Here is a 16,797-nt window from a genome sequence, read left to right on the forward strand (position 1 = left end):
TTGCAAAAAACATACTTGCAAGTTTAAAGTTTTGTAAGTTTTCAATTTGTGAACGTGTGATCAAAGATTAACTGAATCATGAAAACAATACATATCCAACTATAGTTGATAAAATTATTGTTTGCGAAAAATTAAACTATTTTTCAGCACCATGATAATACCAAAGAGTCAGTGAAAACAAGCAATAGCATGGTGAGGTTGGTGCGAGTAACCGATTGGAGAGATTTTCAATCATATACAACCATCCAAACGCATCCCGAACTAAGATATTATACGACAATATTAATGCTCTTAATTTCATAATCTCCCCAGCTTACACCTTAGCAAATATTGGAGAAACATAGCTTTTAGTATAAATAAAAAACAAATTAAGTATAGCATAAAGTTCAGTGTATGTCTGTAAGACTCGTTTAATGCAACATTGTGATATATTGACAAACCTTCAGCTATATTTGATTTGCTACCAGCGATCAACCCATCCGTTTCTGAGTGAAGTACACTTGATTCGTCGATACTGCCGCGACATGGGAGTGGCTCGTAATTAGCTAATGATATGTGACAATTCCAGCCGGTCTCCAGACCCAATCGCTCTGCGAATACCTGTAAAAGAGTTATAGGGCACCGAGGGTTAGGACAAGACCAGGATTATTTTTTTTCAAAAATCTTTACACACAAATTCCCTATCAGCTATAATACAAATAAAATAAACTACTTCTATTACAATTACTTCTTTAATATATATAAAATAAAGATGTTGCTGTTCTACCTAGGGATCGTGTTTTGTGGTTTTATGGTTGATAATAAGAAAAGATGAAATGGTTTATTTACTGTACGGCAGAAGCTTGCTTAAATCTAAGGACCTACTGAAAAGAATGTCGAAAAGCGAATGAAAAATTATTGATGTGTATGTATCTTGTGCAACAAAATGAAATTGACTTTGACCAACAGGAGATATAGCAAGGCGAATACATAAGGCAAGCTACTCTAAATATCCCCCAATTCATGTTCCTGAAATCATCATTTTGATTTCCATTCATTATTGGCAAGCACATGTTAACATATTTATTTACCTGGCTTTTAAGTTCATTTTCAGTCGAAAAATAAACAAATCGAATTCCACCATTGTTTAGACTCTCAACCAAGCACTCAGTATCCTAAAAAATAACATGAATCGTAAATGTCGTGAATCGTAAAGCTAAAATCACCCTGGTATGGAAATATTGATGGTCAATTTTCAATTCAACTGCAACATGAATTTCATCATGATATTTCATCATGATATCACATCATATCATTTAAGCCTTCAAAGAAAATACAGATGGGCATTCTGTAATGAATAATATATGAAAAATTATTGTCTCTTAATAAACTGATTTACATGTCAGGAGAAATTGTTGATTAAAAAAGCCTTTTCACATACATATATTCTAAAACCTTTTATAAATTGTACTCTAAAATCAAGTCGATAAAATTCAAACTTTGTGAAAACTATGTAAAGAGAAACTTCAAAGAATTTTGTAAAAATGCTTTTTTAATGCAAAAACCTTTATTGCAGGAAACTGGTAGTTTAACAACAATTTATTCGTGAAGAAATGAAAATACCGTTTCCTGGTTTGTCAGATAGTGCTTGTTGCCACATAGGCAGAGCTGTACACGTTTTGGTATAGAGAACAGTGCAGTTCTCAGTTGTCATTCGGAGTTTCACAGATAAAAAAAGTTACCGTTTCTCGCTTTGGTATTTAGAACGGGGATATTTCGAGTTTAAAGCATAATGCGTTTTTCGGGCGACAGGTAAGATACATTACTAAAAGTATATCAAAAATCTTGAGAAATATTCAAAAGAAAAAACAACCATACCTCTTTAACTAAATCACTGTATGTCACCATTCCAATAAATATTTGCTTGCCCAACATCCTGAGTATAAACAGTGAAATTATTGACAAACAAAATGTCAATTAAGGCTAATAAACATGAATAAAACATCAGTTATGAATTAAAATATATACAAATGGTTAAACAATTGCAAATATTTATCCTCAAAAGTATGCAATATGAAATTGAAATGGAGAGATATTCAGAAAAGAAACTTTTTGAAGTGAAGAATTTTACTGACAGTTGAAATTGCACTAAAAACTTGACAATAAAATTGACAATAAAAATATTACTTAGATAGACGTGACATAGTTATTTTATTTCATGGAATTTGGAGAGTTTGAATTTTAATGAATTCAAATACTTGATTTGCACCATTTTTCACGAAATATTACCATTTCTTATCAAACAAATAAATGTTTGAAAAATATTGCAAGTTGTCTACGTAAAACCAATTCTTTAATCACTAATTATTCTATGATAACACTGAGAAGTACTACTCCATAAATTTGAATTCCCTACCCACCTTAGCATATCTTGGGGATCATCAGTGCGAACAACTTGACTTTCCTGCTTTTCTTCAAAGATGCAAGCTAACTCATTACTTCCGGTCTGAAATTATAATGTACACAATGACGAAACACTATAACAATCAAAAATTTTCTCACAACGAAAGAGAGAGAATAACTTAGTTTTAAGATGTAACTATTCAGTATTTAGTCATTCCAAAAACAGTACAGTAATTATTCAATTATCTGACCCACTGTTTATCCGGACTTCGATTATCCGGTCCATAAAAAATGATAAACCTTTTCGGCAATTTTTGATAATATATCGGGTGCGTTTTTCTTGCTTTCCATTTGAATATTTTTATGCGTTTTTGAAGTGTATTAGATTGTTGTGTGTGCTTAGAAATAAACTTTCACAAAACTTATCTTGTTTATTCATTGCCGTTATTCGTATATTTTCAATTATCCGGAATTTCGGATTATCCGCACGAATCTTGAAATCCCGTGTCCCGAGAAGACCGGATAATTAAACTAGTACTGAATGGATTTCCGCTTCTAATATATGCATGCATAAATTACATGAATTCCATAAGGTGAATTCCATAATGTAATTGTAAAATTTAACAAAAAGGCGGTGTATTACAAGTTCAGTGAGGGGAAGAAATACATTGAACCAACCTCATCTGACTCGCTGACTTTTTTTGGCAAACTGAGATAAAATAAAAGAAAAATAAAACAGAAAGAGGATTATACGGAATCATAGGAAAAAATATTTTAGTTGGAGTTGGAGTTGTTTTAGTTGGAACAAATAACTGTTCATTATAATTAGCATGCATAGTGTAAAGAAAGCAACCTTAGGCAGAATCAATGGCTTAGTTTCTTAAAAGATAATAAAAAAGAGGCAGTCACCTCCAGGAGCTTCCTGTCTCCATTTCGACGGCTGGAAAAGTCATTGCCGGTGGACATTCGATGAAGATATCGTCATTAAAAGAAACACAAGATCGCTGAAACATTTGGAAAGAAGTCAATAAAAATAAAATCTGCAGAAAAGAAAACACATCTGATGTAATGAAAAAAAATGATAAAATACTATTGATTTAATTGGAGTTTTTAGAGATGATTAAAAGTAAACCCAAGTGCTCGTTTTTGAAGGTCTGGTGAAACTTACAACAGATAAAACTGTGTCGGTAAATGTTATATTGTACAAAGGCTTACCTCAATCAAAGGACGATATGAAAATGCAATGCAATGACCAGTTGTGCTCATTCTCTGATAAAAATCCAGTGCTTTTTTCCTTGAAGATAAATACAAATGCTCTGTTTGAGAAGGTTAAAACAAGAGCAAGATAAAAGAAAATCTTAAAGGTGTACTAGGTGTAAGAATGTTACCAACAAGGGTACCAAAACAATGTTATATCAAAACAGCATTTTAGGCCTCTATTAGAGAAAATCTGGGTGTTTAATTGAAACATTAATGGAATGTCTTACGTATTAATGTTAGTGCTTCCATAGGAATGTGTAATTCGATAAAGCCCCGAAAACTATGTAGCCTTAAGGTCAGCATCACAGACAATAACTGAGGAGGAGCTGTCAACTGCTGTAACGACAGCCTTCAAAAAATTAGAATCTTTGCAATGTGCTACCTTTCGTCATTCGATAATTCGCAAAGATCGTCGCCATCCCAGAAGTCTGTACAAGCATCTAGAACAAGGTCTGCAGACCCTTGGGTTAACAACTGGAACATTCCTAAACGAGGCAGAATAAAAATGACATGCTTAGAGGTGAGCCGAAAGAAAAGGGATGATTTGATATGAATGGAAGCGTAAACAGTGGAACAATTAGGATTGCACTGTTATATTTGCAAAGGTTATTAATTAAATATTTCAAAATACTTCACTTAAAAATACTTCAAATCATATAATTCTACATAATCGATCTTATAAAAATAACAGGTACCAAAATGCTTTATATACATAATAAAAGATCAAGGACTAGATTTACATTAAAAACGTTTATCAAGGAATATGAAGTTAGAAAATGTCTACAAAATAAGGGCTTCTGTTGTTGAATTTCAGCAAAAAGTGAAATTATGACCCCATTAACTTGAGTACCTTTAGAAATGGAATAACAAGCAACTTCCGAGAGCATTACAGTGGCAACCAAGATTGTATACGACTGTCCTTTTAATACAGATAAAGATACAGGGGATCCACTCGCGATATATCTTCTGTATTCAAAAACTGAAAGAGCCTAAACCGCCCACTAGGGAAGCAGCTGCAAGTATAGCCTACCTGAGTAATTTTCTCTCATAACTACTGACACCATACTAGGAACAAGCTTATCTTTGACGATTGACAGAAAGACGTCAGATGGGATGACTGCAAGCTCAGAGGCATGCTGCAATAACGAAAGTTATTGTCAAAAACTAAAAACTTTCCTCAAAATTAGGAGACTTTATAAAAAATTAGGAGGTCATCAAAAGATTGGTTCAGATAAAATAAACTGTTTTTATTTTCTTACTTCGACAGTCTTGTCTTTGACAATATTCATAAACAAATAAACCACAAAAAGCTTCTTCCTTAACTTTTCTGGTGCCTTATCATTGGAAACAGATAAATAGTGAGCCTGGGGTTATTACGTTAACTACCATATGCATATTCTAAGTTTCACCAATGTTGGATTCCAATTCATAGGAAAAAAGATTGTGCTTCATATTTCTTAAAAAGCAACTTTTTGGAGGCTTCTTTTGTAGAAAGTAATACAATTACACTATAATTTTAAAAAAATAAAAAACGACAATGTGTCTTATGCCATACTCGAGAAACGCGAAACATGCTTTAAAAACTTTTAGTATTAGATTCGCCCAGGGTCGGCTTTCAATATTACAGAAAGAATCAGTAGAAGCTAAACAAGATTCTGGAAGTATAATTCGAGAAACTTGCAATTAGTATGCGTGAGCAAATTTATTTATTAAATATTCATTCTTTGTTTATACAGCGATTTGTGAAAAGAAAAACCTTCTCAATGCCCCAGTAAACTGCACATCAACTCGGTTCTAAAGGTGCTGAAATAATTGGCGCGCCAAGCAACAAATACTTGGAAGTTCAAACTTAATTTATTAAATATTCATTCTTTGTTTATACAGCGATTTGTGAAAAGAAAAACCTTCTCAATGCCCCAGTAAACTGCACATCAACTTTGTTCTAAAGGTGCTGAAATAATTGGCGCGCCAAGCAACAAATACTTGGAAATTCAATATTGGTGAGAAAAACACCTGTGATTGATTAAGAACGACCCACCCAGCTCTGTGTCATGAATTGGATTTGCCTTCTAAGCAAGAAAAATTTGATCAAAAGTGCACACATAGATAGCACACATCTAATTACAACTGATGCAAACAAAATTTTTGTTCTAACCACTGTTCTGAATGCGAAAATCTGCCCATATCTAGAGAATCCATCTAGCACATGATCTTTAAACCCAATTTCTCGTGCGAGCGGACAAGAGCATCTAGAGCGAATTCAAACAAACGTGTTAGTAGAAAACAAAAAACATTAAAATGTAGACTCGTTTCTTGAAAATAACGTTAAATTGTTTAAGCATTCTATCAGAACTATACACCAAATCTTGTAGTGCTTAGAATTATGCAGTTGAAAAAAGGAACACAGAATTCAATTGTCCATAAGCAAGTTTTGAACAGACTTATATTACAAGACAAAACCAGTACATATAACTGTATTATAGTTGTATTCTCTATGAAATAGTTGGAGATCTATTATACTGCCTCTTTCTTCTCCAGCCACATCACTATTTACTTCATGAAGCAAAATGCAGTTAAGTTACAAATACAACCAACGTTTACCTTCGAAGATTAGGTACAGGGCAGCTATTAGCAGCGAGTGATATGTGTCCTGTAAAGTTTTCTTGCAGTAAACGTTTGAAAGGAAAAGTGCATGGTGAATTAAGCAGGAGATTTAGACCCTGAAAAGCAAGTGTGATTTCAAATCAACGGAAGGGTAGAAGAATACAGTATAGATAGTGGATTATATTAGGTAAGGGCCTGTTTATATGAACAAATTTATCCCACATCTCAGCCCATAATCTGGCAGGTAGGATGAAATCATCGAGTGTTTTTATGCAGATTTAATCCTACCTTCCAGCTGTATATGGAAAAAAATCACCCCACCTTCCAGCCTAAGTGCTGACAAATGGGACGAAATTTGATAGCGTGTATATAAAAATTTCATCCCACCTTCCAGAGTTTATATGTAAAAATTTCATCCCTCCCAAGTGAGATCCCACCATTTAACCAGGCCGACACGTTTGTCATATAAACAGAAGACGAAAAATCCAATTGATTCTATAGGAGGGTGGAATATAACCTCGTGGTTCACAGGAGGTTGGATGATTTTCTCAATATAAACAAGCCCCAAGTATGTTTACGATTAGCAATGACTAGCAATAATGCGAATGGTATAGATTGATCGAATTACTAATAAACCTATTTGTTAACCGCTCTGTTTTTTAGTATTCGATGCTGTACAAGAAGGGTTGTACCCTCTGTTGATAAAGTAGAACTGTTCTATGTTGCAATTCAAAGTTTCATGCTGAGTACGATGGTTTTGACGATTGCATAACTTTAGCACTTGCGGCTAAGATAGAGGAGACTTGTTACATAAGTTGTGAAATAAACGGATTAAGAAATGCATCCGCAACTTTACCAGTGGTTTGAGAGACTCGATGTGACTTTTCCATCTTTCATCATCGAATTGTATACCATTGGTGCTCTATAAAAAAAGCTTGTATACTTAATTTATAATTAGGATTGAGGATGGCTAAGTTGTTAGGGCCGTGGACTATAGATAAAGAGACATAAGGTTCGTGTCAGTGCCATGGTCAAACTTTCAGTTCGAGAGGGGAGAGTTCCCGGCTCTCTGTTTTTCCAGGCTTGAGAATCACGAGATGAGGTAACATAGAGAGAAAACACCAGTTTCTCGGTGTCCTAAAAACTACCTTCGGAAGCTCGGTAGTGACAAATAAAAAAAAATCAACTAACAGCTTGAAAAGTCAATTATTTTCCAACATGACAAAACTTATACCAATGAAAGCGCAATCAAACCCTTATTTTATCTTTGAATTTAAACAAAGAATCACCAAATGTCGCGTTGATAGGCGTAATGTTGATTTATTGTTCTCATTTATTTTCTTCACAACCTTTAATCGTGGCTAATTTGAACATCTCACCAGCTTTATTTATAACACCTTGCCCTCAGAAAAAGAGCACAAAGGCACATGTGGTTTTTTCATAAAATTCGACAAGACAATATTTCAGTGTCTACATTATAACAGCAGGCAGTGTTCTGCATTCAAAGGAACAAGCTGATTTAGAATCTTGAAAAGCTGCAGAATTTAACTTGCTTAAAAACTAGAAATAGCTCTTGCTAGTACTGCCCGCAAACAATTAGTTCCTTGATAATGATTGTTTTGAAAATTTAGGTCAGGATATTCGAAGAAGACACCATCTTGGGTTTTCGCAATTTTATAAAAACAGCTGCTCTAGTTGATGCTAAACTATTCTTTTTATCAAGAATTTTTGGTGTTCAGTTTGCCTTTGATTTAAGTCCAACGCCCTTTTGAAAATCAGTAAGTTTTTCTAGGGTTTGACATTTATTTTGCGTTTTCGTGAAGCAAAGACGTATGAAAATGGACACGTGATAGAACGGGTACAGCTAAAATCGATTGCGATAAAGGATTCGTACAGCGATGTACAGGCTATAATCACGACAATCATAACTTTTGCTCGTACGGTGTCGAGTTTTTGGGAGAAAGGTGTGGCATTCGACTGGTTTTGATTCCCAAAACTTCGAATCAAAACTTCCATCCATTGCGGAGAACCGAGCTGTGATGCAGCACCGTTTTCGTGCCAAAAAAACCGAAGGCCTTTAACAGAGTCTTGGCAGAGCAACTCTCCGAAGAGAATTCCCTTCCGCACAAAGAGGTGGCGGTTAACGACCTCCTCGACAAAGCCGATTGATTGACAATGAAATTGATTGACAGTTGTCATGGCAGCAAAAAAGTGACAAAATCTGCTTACAAAGTGCTGACAACATGAACTGAAGCTTCCATATGCTACTTATACGCGGGGCAGACTATAAGCCCTTCACTCGCGCGCTATCGCGCGCGAGTTGCGGGCAATAAGGAAGGACGAAGAATTTAATTGCATTTTGGGTTAACGTCATTTATATTTATTTGTTTGTTGACGATTGGCCCAAGGTTAGTGAAGGCCCAAGATCATGCGGTGTGAGCACGTGGGTCCATAAATGATTTTTTATTGGTTCAAAACATGCCAGTAAACAATAGCAATCGAATAACAGAACTTGTACCAATCAACATTTTTACAAGATTAGTGGACTTAGACATGACCCGGAAAGAGTAATTTCACACATTCCAACAACGAAACTCCAACGATACTATAGACAGCTTGTGACACAAACGCATTTTTGACCTTAAAAGGCCATAGCGACGTCATTTACCTATCACTAGGTTTACAAGTGCTGTTTGCATTAACATTTTAGAAGGAATCTACAATAATACAGAAGGAATACAATTTTTCACTTCTTTCTGTAACAATATTAAAAATAATTTCTGAAATATTTTTTCATAACAAAGGGTTGAATATCAAATGAAAAATCAGGTACTTTGTGGTAATTCTAAACACCTATTAACCTACCTTGATGTCGTAAGACAAGTTGAGAACTTCTGTGTCATAGGGTTCAATTGTCATATTATCAAAAACTGCAAAGGAAATTTGTCACCGTTAGGTATTAATTTACAAAATGGGTAAGATAGAATATCTAGGGTACTCTTGAACGGAGAAAAACGTTGATAGTAAAATTATAAGAAAAGTTCTTTCAAAAAGAGTTTTGCTAAAAATAAAGTTTCTCGAATAAATGTACCGCACAGACTGCACTAGCATTTCGGCAAGGAATCTGTTTTTGTCAACGGAAGTCTTTCTTAAATCGCTTGGTCCAGTACCTTAAATCGCTTGGTCACAAAGAACCGATATAGATGAGTTCTTTTGGCAAAAAAATCGACGTAAACATTGCCTTTAGATAATTAACGCTGACTGAATTTCTAACCACTTCTCACTAATTGAAGACAGGCTTGTAAGAGAAATCATCACGACAATATTCGACTCTTGTCATTGGCAATCGACAGATACAATTAGCCAATCAAAAAGCACGATACAACTCCCAGGTATATTGATTGGTCGATTATCTACTTTAATAAAGGATGAAGAGGATGGGAGCAAGGTAGTGTCAAAGCATCAATGTCCAAATACGATAGATGAATAGATGAAGCAAACCTACCTTCGATTTCAGGAAAGTCAACGTCAGAAGACTTCATATCATCAGCATCTGATGTTTCCGACATCAATCTCACGATCCTCTTGTGTTGAATGGCTTGTTCATTTGATTGCGTATTTTTAAACATAAAGACTTTGGAAGGTGTCAGGTTTGGGTAGCAAAGAACTCCTAACTTATCGATACAACAAAATACCTACGATAAAGCAAAAACAAAAAGAATTGAACATTTGTTTGACGGAGCAATGACAATAAAACATCATCATTTGTTTCATGCCTCTCTAACGAGCAATGAAATACTACAGTCCCGGAAAAAGTAGTTTGAACTAATCAAGAGAAATTGATGTTTTCTCATCCATTTGAAAAAACGACTTCCCCTCTCCTGATTTCAATGTTTAATGCATGTTTTTAAAGCACAAATGATAGAAGTGCTAATCAAATATTGATTCGGGGAAAAAGGGGGGATTCGAATTTACCGGGGCAACGTAAAGTAGAAAGTTGCAAAAATTACATTTTGTCGCAAGAATTTTGTCCTGGATTGTGGACTCCTTGGTAGTCAATGTTGATATCCCTGCTACAAAATGCACATGCGCCCCGAGAAGAGTGTAATATTGTACATAAATGTCACGTGTTTGAAGCACACTATATACTCAGGAACCTGGCAAAGAAATGCTTCGCGATAAGACAATAACTGTCTCCATGAAAACTAATTAATTTTGAACACGAAGACAAAATCAAAGGTACACAATGAACACAGGTTCCCTTTTGCCTTACCCCGCAGAAAACTGATTTCAGGGATAGAGAAAACGAAGTCCTGAAATAGTTCTTGAAATTATCATTCTAGGAGGTGGTTTTATTTACTTACCGTCACATTGCCAAGAGTGTGTAAAAGATTCGCAGTCCTTGACAAACAAGATGGGTCTCCACGAATTAGTTTCCAGAATTCTTTCAATGTCCACTTCAAGCTTATATCGTCAATCTAAACAAAAAAGACAATATCTCAATAAAAATGAGACAATATACTTGGCATTGCATATCTGGAAGGATGCCTTAGGAATTTAGCTATAAACCACGAATGACTGAAACAAACATTGCAAAAATCGAGACAACACGTAAGAATAATATACAGTGACTACAATCATTGCTAAAAGTCTTGGAACACTAACGTCAGTTTTAAAAGGCAGATTCAGCCATCTCACTCTCCCCCTACGAACAATGTTGATTTACTATAGAAAAAGGAAGGGATAATGGAGTACGCTTTTCGTGTGCCTTGTATGATATTTTTATATACTTTCAACATTGTTTGGGGGGAAAGGGGGACGGAAGTAGTAGTATTCGGGAAAACAAATTAAAAATAGAGCGGCACAGCGCAAAGTGGTGGGTGTTCCAAGTAACTTTGGCAGTGATTGTAGGTGGCACAAAAAACGAGAAAATCGTAATCAGAACATGATTTACAAGAATCATACCTCCCAAACAGCATTTGGCTCTCGAGTTCGTACCTAAAAATTGACGGAAGAACTTCGATTATTTCTTTCTATAATACCCCAAGGCTGATGGAATAAACAAGATGTCAAAATGTTTCAAGGCCTTGCCCAATGGTAGAGAATGCCTTTCAATGACTATAGAGAATGACTATGGTGACGCAAATCTAGCACGCACTTAAGGAATAACTATATTTAAATGATATTTTGACAAGGATTTGCATTCCAACAAAGAAAGGGAAAAACAAGTAAAGAGTCCGCGAAAAACTCCAAATAAAGGGAAGAATCTATCAAATAATATTGGAAGCCTTAATTTAGGGTAGACATTTCCAAACAACACGCTAACAGTTTCCTCTCAAAATTTTCTCTTCGAGACTAAAGCCCACTATACGATCTTTGTCTCTTTAGTCCGGTAGACGGAGGCTTTATCCTTCTCCCAAAAACCGAAAAGCAATACTGCATCTGCATCAAGTCAACAAGACAGGACAACTGCATCTTCCAAAGAAAAAATGACTTTTCTCCTTCGACTTAATTTCATCGCGTGGTAGTAGAAAGCCAAAGCCACGGTGATCCTTTGTACATTTAACAAGAAATGAAAGGGTTCGATTGGATTTGATGAACATACTATTCCTGAGTGCTTGAAGGCGGCCTTGATCCTTGCAACGCCATAAAGAGATACAAGTATCCAAAGCACGGGAAATATGATGGGCGTTAGTGGCAACAGCACGTATCCCTGTGGAAAAGACGAAAAAAGGAGAAAATAAGCAACTGATCATACCCTTCTGGGTAGAATGGATTGTTTGAGCTTGGACAATGGAGCGTTTCGCTCTTGTTATTTATTCATCACTTGTATCGCAATAGAAACTATACTTGAAGTCACCTAATGCCAAGAATAAGGGATACATAAAAAGTCAAGCTTATTTCATGGTATCAGCAATTATATATTTAGTCTATCAGCAACTGAATCGAATTTCGCACGTATATTTTCGATCCAATAACATGCTTTGCCACTTCGTTCAATCAGGTTCTATCGTTGCGGGAAGAATATCTTGTCTACATAGAAGTGATGAAAGAAGATTGCGCCGCAAACTAGACCAATGACGTCACTTACTGTTGCTAGGAGCATCACTTCGCTGTAATGGCCGACAGTGGCAGGCTCTAAACGGAGTCTCACGTAGTTAACAAACAAAGACGAAATCTAGAATAAATACAAGAAAATATCTACTATAATTCAAGAGATTGGTATGGCTAAAAAAAAGGTCGAGAAAGTATATCGTATGCCCGAGCCAAGTATGCGTATAAAATTGAATTCTATAATATACTCGAACATATTTTATCGTTCCTTTGGTGGGTTGAGTTATTGAGATTATATGTCACCAAGAAATAAGTATCATATGAATAACATCAGGATCTCTTTCGGTATAACCTCTGACCTCCTTTGAGTTCTTAAATTTGAAAATCAGGTTTAGACGGAAAGTAATGTTAAACCAAAGGATTACGGAGGTTCTGTTTCAAACCCAGCCCATCCTTCTTTAATGCTGGTAAATTCCATTTTAATGTAATCAGCTACTTGTTCATCAGAATGTGTGATCAGTGAGTGGTAGAATAATTTTATAGATAACAATTGGTTATTACCAGAAAGAACCATATGACTTTCTTTCTTAAGACAACTAAGACCCGTCTCATATCATGGTTCAAAACACTTTCTGGCCTCTGGCGACAATGCTGGAATGTCGATCTAAAAAAAATAGAAATACATTCAAAAACTAATAGAGAAGGGAAATCACAAAATATACATATGAAGATTCATTAACAAAAAAACTAATTTTCTTAACGTGGTATGAAAAAGATTTTCTATCATAAGAGGCAAATCGAAATGAAGAAAGAAAGGTATCAAAACTGGGTATTTAGAAAAGATTCGATTGTTAATGATTTCAAGAGCTTTGAAAAGCAAATCTCATCGAGAGGAGCAGAGAAAAAGAATGAAAACACTGAAGAATGAGATGTACTCGTTCTCCTTAAGCCTGAATATAAAAACCACACAGTTATTCATCTCCCGGCATACTAAAACTGAGAAAGGTAAAACGATATTCAAAGCTACGTGTTATGAAATGCAAGTTCCAAAATTATTGCTATACAACTTCAATATATTGCAATAAGACGTTTCCCTAATTCCAAATCTTATTTATTTTAAAATTCCCACAGCTCCTTGAATTTCCTTTGACTAATGTATAAATAAAATTTGAACTGACAATCATTGCTACATGCCTTTATTGTTCTTAATATCACATTTAAATAAGAACCTTATGCAGCGTTTCATTGGGGTTTCAGTCACCATAAACATTTGTTCTGGGTATGGCTGACAACTCGAAGGTTGGTTTCCTTCTTCGACTCCAACTATAGAAAAAAAAAGAATGATGACTCGTTAAAAATCATATTCTTTGAGATATCTCTTAGAAACAGTTAGAAACGTCCGCATATCAAGGCTATGAAATTATCGTTACTAATTAGCTCTCTTAATTACTTAGAGTCTGGCAACAGAGCCAATCCTTTTCTGTTGCTTTTTCATCTTTGTTCCAACCACTTATTCCCTGCCCTCTATTTTCTCAACACTCAAACACTCTTTCCTCGCCGGAAAATAAACAAACCCTTCACCTATCCCAAGCATAAGGACTACCAGGACAACGCTTCTGTAGCAAATCCAATTGGCCTTACGCAGGCAACAGAAAGGGGTTGCAGACAACTTCGAGAAGTTACACCAGATTATATTCGTACTCTAGACACACATTTTGAGGCGTTTACACTCCCATTCCATATCGTTATTTAATCTCATAGAAAATCACGGTACCAATATGGTAAAATACTATATTGATAGTATGTATAGACTGTATTAACACTCTCCATGGAAACTTAAATATCTACATATAACCGATACCTATCACTGTCTCCTCGCAGATAATCTTGCTTAAAACTACTTCTACAAAAATGCACAGCATGCACAAGCACAGGAGATTTCTGTACTATAGACAGACCTCCGCTGTCAAAATGAAAAGTTACCTTTTGACGTGGTAAAAGGAGGGTTGAAGACTTCTCCAGCATCAAGGCAGAACGGAAAAGAGCGATAACATTTCTCATTGACAATCTAAAAAACAGATTCGCTTTAATTCAAAGGTAATACTTGGCAAACTAAAAACTTTGACGAGATAAGGCAAGTTGTAAGCCATAGAAAGGCAAGTATCAAATATGAATGCTCCTTATAACCTAAGGCGGATTATGACGTCACGGCATTAAGACACTGGCTGAAAAGGGGAATATGATTGACATCTTTGTTGAAAGAAATTGTCGATTCATCAGTAACAAAAGGACATTGCCAAACAAAATAAAAAGGTGGCATGTTAATGAAAAATCAACTTGAGATAATAACGATACTAAGAATAAGAGTAAAGAGAAAACAAATAAGTTCTCTTTTGGCAAAAGAGAGATAAAGGCGACTGACTTTTTCATCCAAGGGGCGAAATTTATGCATTCGATGTAAGCAAACAAATAATTCGATGGATAAGAAATTACGCAATAATCTCTATTTAATTTCTTAGAAATGATAGAATACATCTACAACCCTTGACTAAGAATCTCGAGACAAATGTCTAAACACATGACAAGGAACATGCATATAAAGTAAAGTCAATTACCCCCTCGCAAACTCAAAGTTGGGAACTACAGAGATATCAACAATGAGCTGTGAGGGGGTTGCAAAATCAGGGTCTAACTTTCTGAAGCAAATACCTGTTTAATCTGGGTAGGAGCAGTTTCACTAGGCCCTAAAACTACGACATCACCTTCCACCAACAGGTTCCATGGTAGATTGACCAGTTTATTGTCCCTGTATGTCCCTGTCATTGTTATTGATGGTGATTTCGGACACTTGATGTCAATGTAGGTGTCTCCTTGCAAATCATCTAAAATTTAAGATTGACAATAAAAATATACATCTATAGGTAATTAGCTTTTGTCTAAAACTAAATTCTATCAATTCTTTTATATATGTAATATAGTAATAAGAACTCGAGAAAAAGGTTTTTTTACATTGATATATAGCAAGGTTTCAATTTTTTGCTTGAGCACATCTTCCAGGTTATTTCCACTTTCCTCTTTGTATGATGACAAATGCTACAGAAGTTGATGATATCAAACATAAAAAACACAATTTTGTTTTGAAAAATCGCCAACTTTTTTACCAACTCTTTCTTTATTTCGTAGTGGTTGTGATTGTCTTACTTCGAAAAAAATTGAGGACCTGTTCAAGGATAAATCCTTTAATAAAAATTTCCTTTGCACTTGACCAGCATCACAGCAATAAAAATATATTAATCTGTTTTTGCATTTATAGATGCTTGAATATGATCGCCAACACACAAGGTAAGTCTATTCGATGTTTTTTGGAAAGAGAAATGGGAAAGCAATAAAAACGCACTAGATTTCTTTTTAATGTAAATGAGGGAAAGGAATCCTTTCAGAGAGAAATCCTTTCTAAAATAAATCAATTTCCACTGCTTTCACCTTTGTTTCTTTTAAAAGCTTCTCTGAAGTTTCTTGATACTTCTGAGTGTTGCAATCGATTCTCTCTTACACAGAGGACAGTTGTAAAGACAGCACATAACAGCACGACCAATCCCTCAATTAGTGGAGCGAGGCCTCTGCAAGGATTGAGGGGAATTATTAGGAACGTAGGCAACTTAGGACAATATCTTTAGAGCTTTAAGCTACCAACACCCAATCTGAATAGAAACAAAACCTTACATTTCAAGTTTTAAAAAGTTACAAATTATATATATCAGTTACGACGTAAGTGATGTAAAATCTTGTGACTTATCATGATTGTATTTTGAATCCCCATCAGTCTTACAAGAGATTAACAAAAGATTGAGCCTTTGTTTTTGATATTTTGTATATAATCGACAGCATGAAATTATGATAAGAATCAACTCAGCTTACGTATTCTCATCACCAAGGCGATATCCAGTAAACAAAACTCCTGCCTCAACAAACAGCAGAGAAGCCCCAAACCAGTCCATTGGCGTGCTCTTTCCCTTATAGAAAGTGTTGATAACATCATGGATAAATTGTAGCTTTGTCGTTTGATCATAGAGCTTTAGCTCCTCTTTTATCGTATTCTGTAATATTCTTGTAGCATCTGTCGATGTCAACCCAATGTTGGTATTGATTTCCTTCGTGAATAAAGAATCGATGAATGAATTATGTTTTTGCCATATTTTTCATCAATCGTTTGGATTTAAGACATTAGAAAAAGTGGTACTTTGGGGCAAGAATGAATACAGAGTGGTCAATAACACCATAATATAAAATACTACTTCTTTACGATTAACTATGAGTGAGAATTGCTGAAGGGAGACTATCTATATCCCGTCAGTAGTCCCTATAAAAAGAACTTTCGATTACAAAAATCTAAGTCCATAGGTCTAGGATAAGAATTTTACTGGATCTATTTAAAGGATAGAGTTAACAACATATCTATTAGTTTTGTTGAGAAAAAGCGTTTTCTTTGTATTCTGA

General features: G+C 35.1%; 1 protein-coding gene across 4 annotated transcripts in view; it reads right to left on the reverse strand.

Moving 5' to 3' along the window:
* Nucleotides 1-16,797, reverse strand: part of LOC135691512 (transmembrane protein 94) — a 30,441-nt gene that overhangs the window by 6,495 nt on the left and 7,149 nt on the right. For all 4 annotated transcript variants that reach the window (XM_065209372.2, XM_089112245.1, XM_065209374.2 and 1 more), the window contains 24 exons: nucleotides 16,219-16,451; nucleotides 15,784-15,920; nucleotides 15,010-15,182; nucleotides 14,284-14,368; nucleotides 13,530-13,623; nucleotides 12,862-12,964; nucleotides 12,338-12,424; nucleotides 11,852-11,959; nucleotides 11,212-11,244; nucleotides 10,611-10,724; nucleotides 9,752-9,941; nucleotides 9,112-9,176; nucleotides 7,103-7,168; nucleotides 6,244-6,362; nucleotides 5,798-5,891; nucleotides 4,673-4,778; nucleotides 4,025-4,127; nucleotides 3,598-3,676; nucleotides 3,292-3,386; nucleotides 3,061-3,091; nucleotides 2,400-2,485; nucleotides 1,858-1,915; nucleotides 1,071-1,154; nucleotides 441-600 (listed from right to left, as the gene is read on the reverse strand). In XM_065209372.2, coding sequence (XP_065065444.2) covers nucleotides 441-600; nucleotides 1,071-1,154; nucleotides 1,858-1,915; nucleotides 2,400-2,485; nucleotides 3,061-3,091; nucleotides 3,292-3,386; nucleotides 3,598-3,676; nucleotides 4,025-4,127; nucleotides 4,673-4,778; nucleotides 5,798-5,891; nucleotides 6,244-6,362; nucleotides 7,103-7,168; nucleotides 9,112-9,176; nucleotides 9,752-9,941; nucleotides 10,611-10,724; nucleotides 11,212-11,244; nucleotides 11,852-11,959; nucleotides 12,338-12,424; nucleotides 12,862-12,964; nucleotides 13,530-13,623; nucleotides 14,284-14,368; nucleotides 15,010-15,182; nucleotides 15,784-15,920; nucleotides 16,219-16,451 — 2,503 coding nt within the window. The remainder of the gene's footprint in view (nucleotides 1-440; nucleotides 601-1,070; nucleotides 1,155-1,857; nucleotides 1,916-2,399; nucleotides 2,486-3,060; nucleotides 3,092-3,291; nucleotides 3,387-3,597; nucleotides 3,677-4,024; nucleotides 4,128-4,672; nucleotides 4,779-5,797; nucleotides 5,892-6,243; nucleotides 6,363-7,102; nucleotides 7,169-9,111; nucleotides 9,177-9,751; nucleotides 9,942-10,610; nucleotides 10,725-11,211; nucleotides 11,245-11,851; nucleotides 11,960-12,337; nucleotides 12,425-12,861; nucleotides 12,965-13,529; nucleotides 13,624-14,283; nucleotides 14,369-15,009; nucleotides 15,183-15,783; nucleotides 15,921-16,218; nucleotides 16,452-16,797) is intronic.

This window comes from Rhopilema esculentum, chromosome 13 (assembly GCF_057945365.1).
Source record: "Rhopilema esculentum isolate cy_ngs chromosome 13, ASM5794536v1, whole genome shotgun sequence".
NCBI classification, from domain to species: domain Eukaryota; kingdom Metazoa; phylum Cnidaria; class Scyphozoa; order Rhizostomeae; family Rhizostomatidae; genus Rhopilema; species Rhopilema esculentum.